Here is a 19,704-nt window from a genome sequence, read left to right as displayed (position 1 = left end):
TTTATATCTAGTTGATTTATTGTGGGTGGAGCGTGGATTTGTGCCGTGTCGTAACTTCAGACGACAGTAGTTCTCTCTGCCTTTGCAAAAACACACATTCACACACACACACACACACACACACACACATGCAGGGGTCCGCCGACTGAGGCAGCCCGGGCCGGCAGACGGCCGTCAAGTTTAATGAAATATAGCAGCTTAGAGTTCAAAGGCGCCACAGTAGGCCCCGTTATGGGCAGGCCGCGTGATGGAGATGTTTCTGGAAGCTTTATGACGCTGGAGTCATTTCTTCTTTTTTTCTTTTGATGGAGTCTGCAGGGGCTGCCTGTTGTTGTGGAGAAAGGTTGGTGAGAACAAGAGGGCGATGTTATTCCAGTGGTTCTGCTTTAATCAGGGAGCGTCTCCTTACCGCTTTCTCTGTTTCACCCTCTCCTGCTGTTCCTCAAGTCACCCAATCGCTACGCCGCTACCATTCCCACCACGGATGCAGTTGCTATTCAGCCAACATCAAGATGGTGCTGAAGAAAGGGCCATTGTCCTGACTGGTCTTACTCCGCTCTTATCTATTGATTGGAAAGCAAAGTGAGGGGGAATAACGGGGATTGTTTTTCTCGCCGGGATGCTTGGTCTTTGGATCGGTGAAGAAAAGACGACATTCTTAGCCCCTCCCAGCTGCCAGAAGAGCCTCCAATGCCACCTTGCTCTAGCCTCGCCTCCCATCTTTCTCCCTTTCACTTTTTTTTTTAATGCTGATTTGTATCCGTGCTTGTGAAATGTATAGCCTGCTCTTTTACAAAAACATGTGGCCTTTCACACACTCCCTAGGCTGCAACCTTCTTCTCACCTTGTCACCTTCGCCTTTCCAGTCTCATGTGAAGTCACCGACGGTGGATTTGGTTTCTAGCTCGTGTTGCTCAACCTGAACTTTCCGTTCCCCGTTTCCATTTTGTTGATGTGCATTACACAATTGAGCCTGAGGTTCTAAGAGACGCAAAATGGAATAGAGCCCTGCAAGCGTAGGCTACATTAGACTGTGATGTCTGTCTGCATTTGTACGGTCTGTTGGCCTAACACTGTGCTACTGAGGAGGACAAAAAGGAGGGGGAAGCACTCTGCATATTATCTCTCTGCTTCTTATCTTTAAAGTAAATATAGTGGTGCCTTGACTTGAGATTTTCAAGTAACGGGCCGAGCCGTTGCTTGGTCGAGTTTTATTTATTTATTTTATTTTATTTTTTTGCTTTGTGTTGCGAGCCAAAATCTGACTTAAGTGAGCTTCAGACTGCTCAAGTCAAGTGGGGAAAAAAACGGAGCGTGACTGTCACCAGTGGACTTAAGCCATTTATTGAACAAACAGTCACATAAAAGCAAATTAAAAATGCTTGCTAGGAACTACAGTTCGGCCAAAACTCACATGCAGTCTGACCAGCCATTTTGCTGATGTCACTCACTTGGCGATGCCCCTTCAAAGCACTCATACAGCGCATACTACTACTCTTTGTGGCTCAGCTTGTCCCAACGTACAGGAGTACACGTTATTAAACCCGTTTAATTATTTTTGTTGTCTTTACAATATTAATAAATAGTAATATTAAAACTCAGGGCTGCAGACTAACTTTTTTTTGTTGCTAGAAGCACAGCAGCCACTAAATTAACATTTTAGGAGTGATGGAAGAAAATCTAGGCACAGGTATTTGGTGTTGGTGCGCGTTGTCCTAAAATATCTATGATGAATCTTGTAATCTTTCCACGAGATAATCTGGCGGCGAAGCATCATTTTGCATCGCTGCCCTTGATTTTCTATTCCGTGGTTCCGCTGCTGATAGTAGCGGCAGTCGGGCTAACAGAAGCTAGCAACATGAGGCTAACCCTGTTTTATGCCCTTGAGTTTGCGCCTTTTGTCTCCAGTTGGTGTCGATCTTGTTTTCAAAAAACATTTTGGGGCAATCTTTAGCCCTGTTAAAACATTCCAAATTATGTTTTTTTTTAATAGAATGTATTAATGCTATTTTAATTGATTTCAATAAGGTTATGAATTGATATGCAAGTTAATTGAGTTGCGAGCTTGGTCACAAAAGAAAATTAAACTTGTTAGCCAAATTTCCACTGTAGAGTAGAACATCCAAAGTTGAACATAATTGGATCTCTGATGCGGGTTGTCTTTGTCATTAGAATTGTAAAACGCATATAATCTGAAGTGAATTCATTCAAACGGTGCCATCATGAAACCTTTATTACAGCCTATATTTCATGTAGCATTTTAACATTATTTACTGTCAGTGTACAAAAAAGTTAACCAGTTCTAGTATAGATTCTGCTCTTTTATTTTTAGCCATTGTGTACAGAGTAGATAGGACAGAGATAGAGAAATTGAGTTCTGTAGTTTTTCTGCTCTTTGCCACTGCTGTGACCCTTTTGTGGTGTTAAAAAGAATTGCGAGCGGAAGAAATCCGCCATGATTGTTTGGCAAAGTTTTTGTGACACTTGAGAGAGAGTCTTATCTTTGTGTTTGTATTTCATATTGTACAACTTGAGAAGCGTTTGACTTTGAAGATTTCACCGTACTTCATATGAGGGTACACGCTCACGCATTCTGCAGCAGCGTTTATCATCGTAATGAATCACCGCAGTTTGGCTGTGTACAAAAATTATTTGGATGCACAACAAATTCTTGCACTTGGCTGCAGATTAAAGAACAAATCCTTTTTTTACGAGATGATGTTTACAGATGTTGTTTGAGTAACCACAGTTGTCCTGGATGGGGCAAGCAGTGTTGCAAGTTGTATCCAGTTGTTGAAGTTCCAGGTGTTCGTTATTAAAGTGGTTGTCAGCGGCCAAGCCCACCCTTTATTGACATGTTTGCAGTGATTAGAATAACAATGTGTGTGTGTGTGTTGGGGTGGCATCTGCACGTCATTACAGATCCACAGGTGTTCATAAATAGGAATGTTACTCAATTCTCTATAATCGTAACTTTTATTTGCATTTCCTGACACGTTTCCCATAACACATGCCCGGACTTCCAATCTCTTCATGTTATGAGCCTTCTATATTTAGTATGTCCCAAGAATGCAATATTGAATGTGGCCCTTTCTCTTTAAATAATCCGTCACCAAACTGAGCAAAAGACAAACAGAGCTAATTCTGTAAGTCGCCAGGCCTCCTCCTCCTCCTCCTCCTCTTCCTGCACTATGAAAGATTCCATTCACGCATGGAGCCCGGCTATAATAAGGCGCTCCATACCATCGCCACAAGACGGGGGAAGCCCATATGGTCGCGTGTCTCGTTTTCCGTACAGAGTTGGCGATTAATTCTAAGAGTTTGACTAAGCAGCCAGTTTGACATGTAGCTGGCACGTTGTCATTCATCACAAACTCGGTGCGTAGTTGGCCATATGCTCAGGAGCCAGCTTCGGGAGAAAGGAGGAGAGTGCAGCTCTGGTTAATTTTTCAGCAGAATTCCGCAATTAAATTTTGCATTTGGGTGTCTTTCAATCATGCAGATAAAGAAGTTATTCCATTCTGCCTCTGTGGTTTCGGCGCTTTCAACTTCAAGGTTAAGAGAACCTGTCCTTGAGAAGGGAGGAGGCGGAGGAGAGACCCTACTGAAGAAAGGATAGCGGTCACGCACACAAGCGCAAATACTTATTACGTGATGCAGACCACGTCCTTGATTTCGGCACCTCTCTCTGCCTTGTTTTTCAGAAGGGAGTTCAAAAGATTTTTTTTTAAGAGCCGAGATTGAGGGAGGAAATAATTTGTTGCACATTCCAAACACTTGGAGCAGCAGCCAAAAACTTCTCGTGCATTAGGCTCATTTATAAACGTCCGGAGCCGGAGGGGTCCCAAATAACATTCCATATCATTTAACATATCTTCGCCACAGTAAGGATGACAGTGATGAAAGACAGTAAATAGAAGTGGAAACACATGTTTAAGGAATATTACAGTGTGCTACCGTAGTCACTATGTATCATTGAGGATTAGATACCAGATTTGTGTTGGGTGATTGCAGTTTAGCATTGGTTAAAGTCACTGATCTGAGTCTACAGTTCAATGAAAGCTCCAAGGTCGCACACAGCCCGTGCTGGGAAAATTGTTGACATCAAAGAATTTCAAAGAAGCATAAGAAATCATCCATTCGTCCATTTTATATACCACTTATCCTCATCGGGGTCGCGGGTCAGCTAGAGCCTGTGCCAGCTGACTTTGGGTGAGTGGCAGGGTACGCCCTGGTCCGGTTGCTAGCCAATCGCAGGCCACATATAGACAAACAGCCTGTCAATATCCACACCACACCTATGGATAATTTAGAGTCTTCAATGAGACGAACATGCATGTTTCTGGATTGTGAAAGCACACACACGCACAAGCACAGGTTGATCATACGAACTCCACACGGGAAGGCCAGTTGACATTCAAACCCCAAAACTCGGAATTGTGAGGCAGACGTGAACTCTCTCTCTCTGATGTGAATTAATCCGTTCCAGTTTAACCGTGCTGGCAATGTTTTAAGTAACATTTGTAACATTCTGTTCTTTTACAATCAAAAAAAGACTCCAGCTATAGTAAATATTATGTTGTAACACTTTTTAAACACAGATTTAACTTACATTAAAAACCTTATTGGTTTGAAAAGCTTGAAAATACATTAACAATTGTAAAACGTTAATGCAATAAAATATTGTGCCTTTTGATAAGTTCATTAGCATTAGCATCTCAATATTTACTTGTAGAGTCTTTTTTCTTACTTTCTCCTTACTTCCAGTGTAAAGTATGTTCTTCTTCTTTTTTTCTTCACACCTTGTTGAGGCTGGTCCATTGCAACAAAACAGTACGATGTTATTCTAAAGTCTTACGTGACGTCACGCATAATGTCACACAAGATGACAATTTGTGCACCTTTTTATAGGCAAAGTCAACCCCCAATTTTTCTTTACAATAATACTGGTATGTTGTGCCTCCACATGGTACTCTGATTAACATTGCATTTGTGGAATATGAGTTAAGCAGCAAAATCCACCCATTTTTATCCATCTCAGGTGGCAGCCATTTTGCCACGTGCTGTCGACTGAAAATGACATCACTGTTGCTCGGATCAGGTAACAACCAAACACAGCCCACCTGTTTCCTGGAGCTAAACTGTGATTGGTCGTTGGGTTGATTTTCCCTTTTAAGGCTTAAGATTTTCGTCATCTTCTAAGTTTTCCAACTTTTGGAAAAAGGAATGTGCTTTGATTAGACTTGGGAGCAATGATCAGTTCATGTGTATTCGGTCCATTCATCAGAATATTTTGTTGTTTCACATCCTGCTATTCATCGGAAACTAACATGGAATCTAGTGGAGTGCTGGATTGAGAAAACTGTGGCCCATTTTCTGAGATTTATAAAAAATATATATATATATATATATTTTTTTATATAGACATCTGACTCATTCTTAGCGGATCAACTCATGAACTGAGCAGGATCAGGTCACCAACACCGTGACCCAATTGTGGTTTTAAAGAAGACACAGCAGTGCGTCTGTTCCACTGTCATAGGAGAGGGGTGAGACATGGGCCAGCTGACGACAGCCAAAAAAAACTGTGGTTGCGTCCTCTTTACAGACGTAAACGCCGACACTTTCAATTTCCTCTATACCAGCGTGATGGAATGCATGGCTGCAAATGAGCATGCTTTTCAACTTAGTGTATATACTGTACAGAATGTGAGTCACCAATATCCCCAAAAATGTTTTTGCTCATCGCAGCTTCCCAGATGTTGTACACGCCGCTGCCATCCATCTGTCGGCAATGTGACGGATGAAACAACCAGATGGAGTTACCTGGCTCACCTCCCCCCTTTTTTGTAGCCCCATCAATAAAGTTCTTGTTTACCATTATGTGTGAAATGCACCAGAGGAATGTGACTGTGTGTGTTTGTTTGAGTGTGTGTGTGTGTGTATGCATTGGGAGAAGCCATGTGTACTTACCCTCCCCATTGTTTTTACTGCAACCAGAGCGGGCCATTTGTTCAGAGGCCCAGACTAGCGATAGGGTTTAGTTGCATTTGATTGGCTGTCTGGCCCGCTCAGTGCTTCAGGGTTTTGTTTAGCTTTCAGGGGGGCGGGGCTGACGATTGGGGCTCGCTCGGTGCCCGGTGTTGTGCGAGCAGTGGTGCAGGCCTCCTAACACCATCACAGGGTGTTTCAGCCCGCTTCACTACACCAGATCTGAGGGAGCAGACCCCGGCCAATTAAGAGCCGCTGCTGTCCGCCGAAGTGCGACCCGCCCCGCGCACCCCAAGCCCCCCCCTCAAACAGCTTTGATCTCTCGCACGCTACACAAAAAGTCGAGTCAGAACACTTTGCCCTCTGTGCTGGCTGTGGACGACAGGCCCTGTCCAATTATTACAATCTGGTTTCAGCATTTCTGGGTAATCAGACAAGAAAATGACAAATTACCTCGTTCTCATTCCATCTGCCCCTGCCCCTGTTTTTTTTTTCCATTTGCTTGACTCGTGCTTCAACAATGAACCCTTGTACTGAAGCAAATCTGTAAAACTGAGTTTTTTCCCCTTTAAAAAATACATTTTATTAATTGAATGATTTTCCAAAATGAATTAAATTATCCTTAATTCTAATTATTAAATCTGTCGATCACATGCTTCATACTACAATAAAAGTTGCTATATTTTAAAATTTGCAAGTAGCATTTTCCATTTTAAGTATAATTTGGGGAGCACGAGGATCGTCTCATTATTTTCTTTTTTTGCTATGTTATTTTTGTGTGTCATTTTGACACCTCGGTGGAAGTTGTTGAACTACAAACTGGTCAAACCTGTAGTATATAAAGTACTTGTCATTAGAAGTCACCGGTTTGTTTTGATGGGGTCATAGGTGAAAAACAAAGATCCATCTATGATCTTTTTCATTTAAGGTGATATGATATGCAAGCGTGTTTGTAATGCTTCTTTGAAACTACATTTATTTTTTAGAGCAACCATTGAATTATTACCTCCTGAGAGTTGATGGTTATGGTTTGCGTGTGTGTACGTCCTCAGGACCTCCGCGGGTGTCTGAGAAGGTTGTTCACCGACAGACGGTCCGCCTCGGGAATGCCATCAAGTTGCCTTGCCCGGTGGAAGGAGACCCCCCGCCGCTCATCATGTGGACCAAAGATGGACGCAACATCAACAGCGGCTGGATCCGTTTCCGCATCCTCCGCATGGGCCTGAAGATCAAGGAAGTGGAGGCAGACGACACGGGCACGTACATCTGTAAAGCCACAAACGGCTTTGGCAGCGTCAACGTCAACTATACCCTCATTGTCATTGGTAAGGACAGTTTATTTTTTTTTTAAAGAACACATCAAGTGGCCATAATGTGGCACTAATTCATTCACTGCCAGCTCAGTTCAAATGGATTTTTGACGTCTATAGCCGTCAATGGCATTGAATGAGTTTTAATAAGATTTATGTTCCCTAAAATATGAAGTCTTATAATAACCATCTATCCATCAATCCTTTTTATATAGTGCTTGCACATATGGACAATTTATAGTCTTCAATTATTTCAGGATTTGGGGTTTTGGACTGAAAATTAGGGATGTTCAATACCACTTTCTTTTTCAGACCAATACCAGTACGAGTACTCAACGCTCGAGTATCCTTTGTCGCCAATACTGATACCAAGTACCGATACCATCAGTACTTCCATCTGTCCATCCATCCATTATAAAATTCCCCAATAAAAGCAATGGCAGATAATTTCAAAGAAAAACCTATGTATCCCAATATTGCATTTTTTAATTAAAATTGCATGAAATTAATGGCATTCTGTTATTGTGGGAATGCTGGAAGCATATGTTATTGTGATTTTTATTCTCCTCACTTTTTGCCGAGAAACAACTCTCACATAATACTTCTGATTTACACCGTTCAAATTTTAACTTGCTTCTAAAATTCACGCCTTCCGGGGTATTTATCATCTGATACCGCATTACTTACAGTATTGGCACAATTTAACGTTAAATATCAACTTTTTCCCATTCATTTTCAATGGGACTGACATTGAAATTTTTCCAAGTCTCACTTTTCACGCCAACTGCCATACATACAACTTCTCATCATTACCAGCTCCCTGATACAGCTCAGTGGCGCGCTTTGTAAATTGCATTGCCCAGTGACCAGGAGGTTTCAGGTTCAAATCCCACCTCCCACTGTACATTACAAATATATCCATGGCAATTATGCTAAGGAATAAACATGTATACAAACTGACTGTAGTTCCACTTTTCCATCTAAATGAATGGAGGGTACTGCATGCCTAGGTGGCGCTATTGACTGATTTTTGTTTTAGTTTTGGATATCATTAGTTCCACTTTTCCATCTTAATAAATGGAGGGTACTTTCAGATAACTTTTCCATATAAATTTCAACGCCTCCCGGGTTCAATTGTTTTTTTTATTCATTATTATTATTATTATTATTTTATTCATTATTATTATTCATTTATCTTTCAACTACAATTAATACTTTGTCATTTTAACATAATTTATCTTTCAATTGACTTCATAAGCATTTGGCTTAGCATTCAGCGATTAGCATTTAGCGTTCAGCATTCCCACGCAATTTCTGCAGAAATTGCACTTAGTCCAGTTCTAATTTGGAATTTGTGTTTCCTGATCGTAAAACAGCCACAAGAGGGGTTGGCTAATTCTGTTATTGGCCACCGTTGCGAGTACTGATCATTTGAAAGACTTGGCATCAGTCCAAAACTGATAACTGGTATCGGTACTCCCACGTCCCTACTTTCTGGTATTCTTATTTGTCTAATACGAAGTTATTATTGTGCATTTTAACACGCTGCGGATCCTTTAGTTGTCAGAGGTGAAGGTCGAGAGCAAGTGGCTTTACAGAGGTTTAGTGGCGAATCCTTTCCTGGTTGAGTGTGTTACAGCCGCTACCTCTCAGTGCCCAAAGTCAACAGCAGCGCGGGATATTGTTTCATACTACTTCATCCTTGATGAATCAAATGGATCTGGAGCTCTTCCTCCTCTGTAGGCTACTCTCTCCCGCAGCAGGAGGTGCCACCAGAAGAAACACAGTCAGCGTAAATGGTCAGCTTTGTTTTCAGACTGTCACACAGCTAATGAATGAGGGTATGAAGGGTGAAATGTGGCCGCCAACAGCCTTTGTGTCTGTTTGTGCGTGTGCAGCGGGTGCATTTCCTTTTGGGCTGGAGAGGAGCATGATGAATGAGCGGAGCGTGAAGGCTGTGTTTAGTCTAATTACTCTAAGATGCCTAATTAGGGATAGGGAATGTGCACTGTCGCTCGCTTTAGATGAGGAGCCATAATCAGGCAGATGTGGAAGCGTGTCAGAAAAAGGTGCGTTACTGTAATAAAGCGGGCTTGTGTGTTGGGAATGGAGTGGACGCATGTTTATTTCCAGTCTCCCTCAGGAGTTCAAAGAAGGGGTGTCTGCTGATTGGGCTCAAATGAAAGGTTGCGGTGGTGGAGGCATACAGCCAGCTTTAATGTCAAGGTTCGTTGTGCACTTGCGCTACGCCGCATTTCATCAAAGTCGGCCTTGTTTACGTCATCACATAAAGGCCATTCGTTTTTTTTTTTACAAACACTTTCAAGTGGAGCTCATTCTGAATTGATCACACGACACCAGCAGCGTGTCATGCTAAGCCTGCTTGAAGGTCCCGTTGATTGGCCTGCTACAAATTTTTGCTCCTTTTTGTTTTTTTATGGCCACCTTTTAAGAGGGTAAATATAGATGCTTTCTAGTGGTGCGCTAATCTTCAGAGGAAAGAAAAGAGAGGAGTCATCATAGCCCAAGATGTCGGGTGCTCAGTATTACTACGAAACATGGTGTTGAAAATAAATAATTTAGATACCCTCTATCTATCTATCTATCTATTTTCTAATTAGGGCTGTCTCCATCAAATATTTTTAGAATCCTTTATCGATTTTTTCCATCAATTAATCAGATAAAATTTTATTTTACATTTAAGTGTATTTAAGAAAAACATTTTTCCCTGATATACTGTTTATTAACAAATAATTGTTTTTGATATGTTTTTGTGATTAAAAAGCAAAAACAACAAAACAAACAAACAACAAAACAACAATTAAGCAACATCACACAAGAGGAATTGATGTTGTATTCACCAAACTTTTTTTAAACCAATTCAGTTACTGGTTCGCTGATTGTTTTTCAAAGTAAAAAGAAATGTTTGCAAATGCCTTATTTTGATTAAACAAGAGAGCGTAATTAGTGTTGAGAGGCTGAAATCAAAGGACCTGGACAATTTGAAGTTAAACAATGACTAAGCGATTACTCGAATAGATGTCGGTTAATTTTGTAATCTATTAGTTGTCGATTAATCAATTAATTTTGACACCTCAACTGCTAATCTTCATTAGGGTCACGTTTGTGCTGTACCCTTCAACCGGAAGCCCGAAGCCCGGATTTGAACCCACAACCTCTGAATTGTGAAGTAGATATCATAAACAAATCACGTAAATAACACAAATATTAAAATAACACCTCGCAGGACAATATGACCTGGATTTTTTTTTTTTTTATTGCGTTACATTACACACAGCAGGTTTTTTTATGCCAAGGAAACCATATGGACCTTGAAACAAAAAACAAAAATCAATAGTACTTTAATATAAGCTCTTTTATTAGCAGTTAGAAGTATTATAAAAAAGGAAGACTAAAATAAAAAATAAAACATCATTGTACATATCTGGTTTGAAGATTTGTGCAACTTTTGAGGACTTCCCTGAAAAGATTTGATTAAACTCTAAATTGTACGACTTTAGCAGCATTCACCATTGGCATTTACACAACAGTAGCTGGCGTATCAGTTTAGCAACAAAGAGCTAATGAAATCCTAGCAACTGTTTAAATTGAAGACCTAAGAAAATGTTGAATACGGTCCGAGCACATTCAGGCGATCCTGTGGCAAAACTATGCAAGAGTAGATAAAGATGCATCAATATGGATGTGAGAGTGGAGATGTGAGTGGTTGGGTGGAAGGCGGGGAGGTGGGTCCGTTCCCCATCTGCCGCCGACAGCCTGTCCTCCCTAAAGCTATCTGAAGAATCTGGTCAGTCGGTGCAACACGGCGCCTCCTCAATCCCTCCAGCTGGCTGTTTAGGCCTGTTTAGGGTGGTCTCCTGACAACTGGCCCCATCACTTCCAGGCTCCCCCCTCCAGGATCCAGCCATGCCTGAAGCAACCTCCGGGAAGACACATAAACATAGGCCCGTCGTGTTTATGTGTGGATTTTATTAGTAATAAACTGGAGAATAATTGAGAGCTGATAGCATTTCTATTTTCTCCTCCACTCCGGTGATGATTTCAAGCTAAACAGTCCTTGATCACCTGTGGAAGCGGAGTGTGATGAACTTTCCCCTTGGATTATATTGTCGCCATCAACATCTGGAGCTCATTGTGGCCCCAAATCATCCGGGCTTTTTCCTGTGATTCAGCTGGCACAGGAGGCCAGGGACCTGTTTCCTGTAGCTGGATTTGTGAATGAAGTGGGAGCGGATGGCGTCAGCCCCCCAAACACTGTAACAAGAGCATGCGAGGATTCAGGGCGGATTGCAATTTTAAGCTTTTTTTTTTTTCTACGTGTACTCATGTTCCTGATTCATGACTCCTGGACTGTTAGACAACCATTGAGCGCTTATAGTATAAAGCTAATCATCTGCTCCGTAAATTAATTATTCACTTTGCTATAAACAAATGATTGCGATTAATTCAGAGGCAATGAATGGGCAGCCATGTCCAACCTCACCTGTCTACATCCTCGTCAGACAATATCGTGTAAAGAATAGTGGCAAGGTTAGCAATAAACTGTGCATAAAGAGCACCATTGTTTCCCCAAATTTGCCAAAACGTTGAAAGGAAATGGAGTTCTAGGGGGGAAACGGTCAAAAGAAACCCCGGCAATGAGGGACCATGTTCTGTTTGGATTGGGAGGTTCAGGAACCGGGAGGAATGTGGAGCGCCTAAGTGAGCAACAGAGGGGAGATTTCTTCCAGTGCAGAATGTTTTGAAAGGAATGGGTTATTATAGTTGGCCAGTTGAAGGCCCTTCAAATAGCCGTGACATCATGGCGAGGCCTGGTGCTGCAGGGGACAAACAAAGGAGGGTTTGTACCTACAACCCTCCGGAGCATTCAGGGTTCCAGGAGGTGGAGAGACGACGAGGGGGTGGGCAGTTAGGAGTCACATCTGCTCTCTTTACCTGACCCAGTGGAACCTGGCGAGGTACTGGAGCGGGCCAAACGGTATTGAAACAACTTCAGCATGTGGCGAAGCAACGCCTGAAAGGTTTTTAAAGAGGAAGACCCCCCCCCCCCAAAAAAAAAATAAAGACATAAAATAAAATCTTGACAATAATATGTTCTATGCAGCCCCACTAGTCTAAGATCTCTAGAATAGCCTTTGGATGATCCAAGATCTAAATTTTATTCTACATCAGTGGTAGGAACTTAAACTTGCAGTCTCAAGGTTTCAGTAAGAATTGTACGTATCTATTCTCAAGACGTTTGTCCATAAAGCCTGTCCGTTCTTGAACAATCATCTACTTAGCATCAATTTCAGATGGAGATTGTTGTGGCTCCTTTTAATTCATCGCTGCCCGATTGAAAAGGTCGATATGCATCACAAACGGTCGATTGGGTTTCAGTCATTATACTTTCCGTAAGCCGCGTCTTAACTGCGCCGCATGATGTCAGCCGGTGACATAAACTCCACAGCTGTCTCTCTTGGAATTATGCTCCTGAAAAACGGATCAGATTACTTCCAAATGCTGCACCACCAGTCTGACCCGAGCATGCTCCCGCTATATGCACAAATGCTGAATTCACGGAGATGGCGCCAAGGAGGTGCTTGGGTGATGCTGTCGGAGCGTCATTTGAATGGGAAATGTGGCGCCTTCTTTACTTTCACGCTACTGCACTTTACAACGTTGCGGTATTAACAGGCCGATGCCGGGGGCTGCCATGTGAGGTGCCAACAGGGTCCTCGGGGGGCAACTTGGAGGTCTTGATCAAGGTCACTGAGGGCCTTTTTTTCCCATCTAATACAACCAGACTAAGGACTTGTTTGTCCTAGATCAGGGGTTAGCAACCTGCGGCTCTGGAGCCACATGTGGCTCTTTAGTCCCTCTCCTGTGGCCCCCTGTGAATCTCTAAAAAAAAAATTAGTAGAAACTAGTTTTTTTGGTACATATTTATTTTACATTTTTAGATAAAATATTCTTTAAATGAATTACTGATTTAGATTTTTTTAAATCAGTAATATTCAAAACAGGCCAGAATCCCAATTTGTAACTTGTTAAAAAAGAGATGAAAGGTAGATTAAAAAGTTTTTTTTTTAATGTCCAAAAAGGAAGATAAAAAACAGAACATTACATATAATGTTCACAAAATTGCCAAAAATGTCAGAATTTTTTATAATTTTTTTTAAGGCAGAAAAGAAAACGTTTGAAAAGTAACCATAAAATGTCCCAAAAAAACAAAAGAAGAAAGGCAGAAATTTTCCATAAAATGTTTTTGGAATTGCCTAAAAAGTCAGACAATTCATAAAAAAAATGCAGAAAAGAAAACATTCAAAAAGTAACTATAACATTTGCAAAAATGGTAGAAATCCCCCAAATTACCATAAAAATTCCACAAAATTGTCAAAAAGGCAGAAATGTCAAAAAATAGCCATACAAGAAGAGATGCAGAAAATGACCGTGATATGGTCATAAAATTGCCAAAAATGTCAGAAATTTGGCCAAAAGACTAAAATGCCTAAAAAATTTATGAAGTATGAAGAAAAAAATCCAAAAACGGAAGACAAGAGGTAAAAGAAAATGAATCTCTACGTATTGGATGCTGCATATTTTTGTGTTGACTAACACTAACACACTATTTCCATAATGTTCAATGTTTTGCGGCTCCAGGCAGATTTTTTGTTATTTTATTGGCCTAAAATGGCTCTAAAGACAGTAAAGGTTGCTGACCCCTGTCCTCGATATTTCTTTAAATGAAATAAAGCTTCACTATTGTGGGGTTAGGGGCCCAAGCCCCGATGGGAAATTTTCAAGTAATTGACATCCCCCTTAATAATTGCCTTTTGGTCGTAACCTGACCTCTGAAGAGCTGTGAAGCCATTTTCATTCGACAGCCAGTGGCGAAATGCGTTTTTAATGGTATTATTGTACATGAAATATAATGGAGATAAGTAAAGTATCCCTTTAACACTTCCACTTAATGCTTTCCTGTTGTTTCACCAGATGACTCGGGTTCTGATAGGACCAGACCGGCTGTGTTTGATGGAGCGCATCCAGACCATGGTTCTGATGGCTTGTCAGAAAAGCTCGGTAAGTCTTGCGCCGTGCAACTCCACATGAATAGGAGGCGTAATGATTTATTAGAGAAATGAGAAATTCCCTTTTTTTTGTGGTCATTAGTGCGCCCCCGCTTTACCCAGCCCGCTAAGATGAGGAAGAGAGTGATAGCCCGACCCGTGGGCAGCTCGGTGCGCCTCAAATGCACGGCCAGCGGGACGCCTCGGCCGGACATCGTATGGCTAAAGGACGACCAGCCGCTGACCGGGCAGGAGGTCGGCGAGGGCCGCCAGAACAAGTGGACCCTGACCCTGAAGAACCTGATGCCCGAGCACAGCGGCAGGTACACCTGCAGGGTGTCCAATCGGGCGGGAGAAATCAACGCTACGTATAAAGTGGAGGTCATACGTGAGTATCACAGGACGGCTGTAAACTAGTATGGCAGTTACAGTTTGGCTCAACTTATGAGCACAACTGTAAATGTACAAAAGCTACACGTCCGTCGCTTACTGACACAAAAATGCTACACTCTAAAAACAGTTGGGGCAAAAATGGACAGATCCTCTACTTGGGTCAATCTGACCCAACTTTGAGTCAAGAAATGGGTATTTCAGTGTAAAACAACTCATAAATATTAGTCAGATCCTTTACTTGGGTCAAAAAATTGGGTCATTTTGTATAAAACAACCCAGAAAATTTGGTCAAATTGACCCATAAAGTGGATCGGTCCATTTTTTATCCATAATTGGGCTACTGTTTTTAGAGTGTAACTATGCCCTGTGATGGGTTGGCAGTGAACTCCATCTTGGAAAATAGATTAATAGAAGTAATGTGAAGTTTTTATTTTCCAGTCTATTGATTACCTCTTCAGCATGGCATTACAATTCTCGAGAGCAGTGGTGTCAAACATACGGTGTGCGGGGCGGAGTAGGCCCGCAAAGGGGTTTAATCCGGCCCGCAAAGGGGTTTAATCCGGCCCGCAAAATGATTTTGTAAAGTAAAAAAAAATTGTAATGTCAGACCAATTAATTAGCCAGCCACAACCAAAACATAAATTTGTAATTTTACAAGCAGTCCTCAGATGAGCAATGCATCTTGTCTACAGAATCGTCCTGGATGTCATTATTTTACACACAACCTAAAGTTATGGTATGTTTAAAAAATAAAAAATCATAGATCGACATTTATTTTTTGGGACCAATATGATCACAGTTGATCTCCGTAATTTAGGGCTGACCCACAAATAGCGGAAATCTCCGTATAATTGGCAATTGTTTTTAAGTTATATGCCATTATTTTACAGATCCCGCCCACTTGGTAATATATTTTCCTCCATGTGGCCCCTGAGCTAATAGGAGTTTGACAACCTTGCTCAATACAGTACTGCACAGGTGCAACGAATAATCAATAACTAATCAATTATCAAATTAATTGGTTATTATTTTTGAGAACTGATCAATTATTTGGAGAGTTTCTTTAATTTTAAATGGTGCAAATTCGTGGCATTTCAGCCTCACAGCAAATTAAATATTCTCCGATTTCTGTAGCCCTCCATGAAAGCAGATTTATTATCGTTGTGTTGAATCATTTGCAAATGTCTGCTTTTTCTTTGGAAAACAAGTATGAAAATGTTATTGCATATTTTATGACATATTATGGAGCAAGTTAGTAACAAACAGAATTGATTCATGTTTGTGCATTTTTAGCTCTGTCAATTTGAAATTGAAGCATGTTTTTATTAGCTGACCCCCCCCCACCCCCATTAATCAAAAAAATAAATGACAGCTTAGTCAATTATTAAAATAATCATTAGTCGTAACCCTACAAATTTGTGATAATATCCCAAGTTGCTTTGCAACTCCTTTAAATTAAGTGCACAGCACTGCCAAGGTCTAACACTAACAGTTCACACAAGATAATAAAAAAAAATGTTACAAGTTGACAAATTTATTACAGAATTTAGTTCTGATATGTGCTTGAGACGAAATAAACATCCACATAATGACATGCAGATGTAGAAAGCACCAAATGAGCACTTCAAAAATGCTGTGTAAGTTTTGCAGTATGAGATGCGGGAAGCGGGTGAAAATGAATTTCTTTATCCACATTTATTTTTTCCACGACACGTGCCACGCCTCCCCAAAATGTGACATACATGTTGCGTAATTTTTGTGTGCAAATATGAATGTAAATAAGCCTCATAATTGATTTTTTTTTTTTTTACAGTGGAATTACTATAAGCTTTCAAACAATCTCTGATCTACTGTACGCTCTCCTGACTGGTGATCAAATCTTGGCCGCATGTTGAATGAATGTGCGTAATCACGTCTATGAAAAGCACATTGAGGAAGCCTTGGGGGCGGGTTCAAGGGGCGCTTTAACTCAAAGACCCTCCGCCCAATCTGGATCTGATTAAAGGCCAGCTGCCTGCACTGTACAACCAGGAGCACAGAAAGAGAGGAAACTAATCACACATACTTATAGTGTTACATGTGCCTCTCCATCCTCTTTCAGAGCCGTAAGCCCGAGGCCATCCACAGAAAAACTGCCACTTAAAAAAAAAAAAAAAACTTGTCTGTATTTGCTGTATCTGCAGAGAGGACCAACTCCAAACCGGTTCTGACGGGCACTCACCCTCTCAACACGACGGTGGACTACGGAGGCACCACCTCGTTCCAGTGCAAAGTGCGGAGCGACGTCAAGCCGGTGATCCAGTGGCTGAAGCGCGTGGAGACTAACGAGGAGAGTCGTTACAACTCCACCATCGAAGTGGGAGACCACCGCTTCGTGGTGCTGCCCACGGGGGAGGTGTGGTCGCGACCCGACGGCTCCTACCTCAACAAGCTGCTCATTACCCGCGCCAAGGAGGACGACGCCGGCATGTACATCTGCTTAGGTGCCAACACCATGGGGTACAGCTTCCGCAGCGCATTCCTCACCGTGCTGCCAGGTGAGCGCCCGGAAATGCCGCTTAACTGTCCTTCAGTCAACATTTAGCTTTGAAATGTTTTTCTCCCCTTAATAAATGTAATCTCCGTTTAAAAAACCGTTTTTATGTTGACTTGGGTTTGTCAAACATTAAAGTAGAATTTAAGAAGGGCAGAAAAAATATGCTGCGTTTATTTATTGAACCCCTAACAACATGGAAGTGGATTTGCCTTGCCACTGTCGATATATTCAAATAAAAAATAAAAAATAAAAAAAATAAAAATAAAAGAGGCAAGTATGTTGTATTAAAACTAATCTAATTAAAGTTACAATTTATCCCCAAAAATCTGCTGAAGTCAGGTTTGAAATCACTGTGTTAAATAACTTTATTGATCAACAAACGTGAACATTTTCACCGTGCTCATTCGAACTCATGCTCTTTTACAGACACCAAGCCCCCCATCATGCCCATCTTTCCCGCCGCCTCCAGCTCGCTACCGTGGCCGGTCATCATCGGCATCCCTGCCGGAATCGTTTTCATCTTCGGCACCGTGTTGCTCTGGTTCTGCCAGAGTAGAAAGCAGTGCCCCCCTCCCGGCAGCCCCGCCGCCGCCGCCGTCCCCCACCGGGTCCCGCCGTGTCGAGAGCGGGAGCGAGGCTGCGCCGCGCCGTCGTCCGGCTCGTCCAGCCCGGACAAAGACTGCGTGAGCTCCCTGAACTACGAGGAGTACCTGGCGCAGCAGCAGCAGCTCCTCCTCAACCAAGGAGGCGGCGCCAAGATCTATCCGAAAATCTACACAGACATTCACACGCACACACACTCCCACGTGGACGGCAAAGTGCATCAGCATCAACACATTCATTTCCAGTGTTAGCGAATCCCCCCCCCAAAAAAAACTCTTCTCACGGCGGGACGTTGTCGGGGGGGGGGGGGGGGGCAAACAACCCCAAATTGGCCAGTCATAAGACAACATGATGACATCACGACATTTGGTGCTGTCGCTTTTATTTTGTATTTTTGTGTGTGTCCAAGTTGTCAGACTCTCACGCCACTAAAGATCCGCCAGTCCTTGCCTGTGCACTTAATTTAAAAAGGACGAGGAGTTGCGTTCGATGTGGGCGCGAATGCAGCTGTTTGCGGCCTGACGGAAAAGGTCTCGTTTGCAAGGAAGCGGCCGGAGCGCGCTTTTCATCAGCTGTCATCTTCAAAATGGTACTGGAGGTGTTCAAAGGGGCTTGTTAGGTCCTACTCAGGTTGTCCTTTTGTCAAAGACGCTTCGCGCTTTGGAATGCTGACCACTATCTGTTTTGGAATCACACGAAATGGCCAAAATATTAGGTACGCCTGCACAATCTGAGGCAATCCAATTTAAAATTTCTGTCTGTGCAAGTGTAATAATGCTCAGTTGAATGACACTTTGACATGCGGTGCTGACCCTGAAGTGTTGAATACCAAGCATTTTTGTGAGTTTAATACCAGGTGGGCATTGGTGATATTTCCCAGCAAAAATGAGTTTTTGGGTCATTTTGTCATCAAACAATCAAATATTGACTTTATAATTTAATATACGGAAAGCCCGCATGAAGACCTTTAACTTGAGGTGTGACTCAATGTGGTATGTCGCAAATCATTTTTTGATAGTGTCACACAAAATTGAGCATTATCTTTGCCCAGGCTAAATAAATAAATAAATCGATTTGTGTTTAATTTAATTGTGCCTAATGTGTATCTAATAAAATGTCTGACAAGTGTACGAACATTGTTCAAAGACTGCAAGGGATGAGCGGAGTATGTTTCAGTGTTACCTGTTGGAAGAAAAATAACAGGTCCTTTTCTTTTTCTGTACCGTTAGTCATATTTAGAGTTCTCAACCAATGACAGTTTGTGAAGCTCTGTTCATTTTTAATCAGACTGAGTTATGAAAACTTAATTTATTTTGATGTTTTTATGTATCAAAAGAAGTTTATTTTTCTGCGTTTTGCATTTCTATGTCATAAAATTGTAAGTATACGTTATGTTGTGTTTAGTATATTTGAAGTACAGTTTATTCACATGTTTAGTTAATTTAGTTAATTGCGTATGCAAATGGTTCTATTTTTGACAATCCCAAATGTTCTGTTATGAAATCATCTCATTTGGTGGTTTGATTAAATGAACAAAACGTGGCATCGTGTGTGTGTGTGTGTGTGCGTGTGAAAATGGACTCCGCTAAGGTAGGCCACTAGTTATTCTACATTAAAGGAGAAGTCAAGTCAAAAATATTTATTTACAATATGTATGTGCCCTCATTAGCCTAAACACAGCATTCTGATTAATATTGTGTTTGTGGAATATAAATTAAGCAGCAAAATCCACCCATTTTTATCCATCTCAGGAGGCGGCCATTATTATGCCACTTGCTGTCAACTGAAAATGCTATCACAG

At 41.7% G+C, this 19,704-nt stretch overlaps 1 protein-coding gene across 1 annotated transcript in view; it reads left to right on the top strand.

The window, feature by feature from the left end:
- The window catches only part of LOC147162994 (fibroblast growth factor receptor-like 1), a 32,122-nt gene extending 12,677 nt beyond the window's left edge, over positions 1-19,445 (top strand). Inside the window, exons 3-7 of the mRNA XM_086095789.1 lie at positions 7,044-7,316; positions 14,298-14,384; positions 14,475-14,759; positions 16,948-17,301; positions 17,727-19,445. Of these exons, the coding sequence (XP_085951915.1) occupies positions 7,044-7,316; positions 14,298-14,384; positions 14,475-14,759; positions 16,948-17,301; positions 17,727-18,154 (1,427 nt within the window). The 3' untranslated portion in view covers positions 18,155-19,445. The remainder of the gene's footprint in view (positions 1-7,043; positions 7,317-14,297; positions 14,385-14,474; positions 14,760-16,947; positions 17,302-17,726) is intronic.
- Positions 19,446-19,704: the final 259 nt, after the last annotated feature.

Source organism: Leptonotus elevatus, chromosome 14 (genome assembly GCF_054856555.1).
Source record: "Leptonotus elevatus isolate MCC_2025b chromosome 14, RoL_Lele_1.0, whole genome shotgun sequence".
Lineage (NCBI taxonomy): Eukaryota > Metazoa > Chordata > Actinopteri > Syngnathiformes > Syngnathidae > Leptonotus > Leptonotus elevatus.
This window is presented reverse-complemented; position numbering and strand designations above follow the sequence as displayed.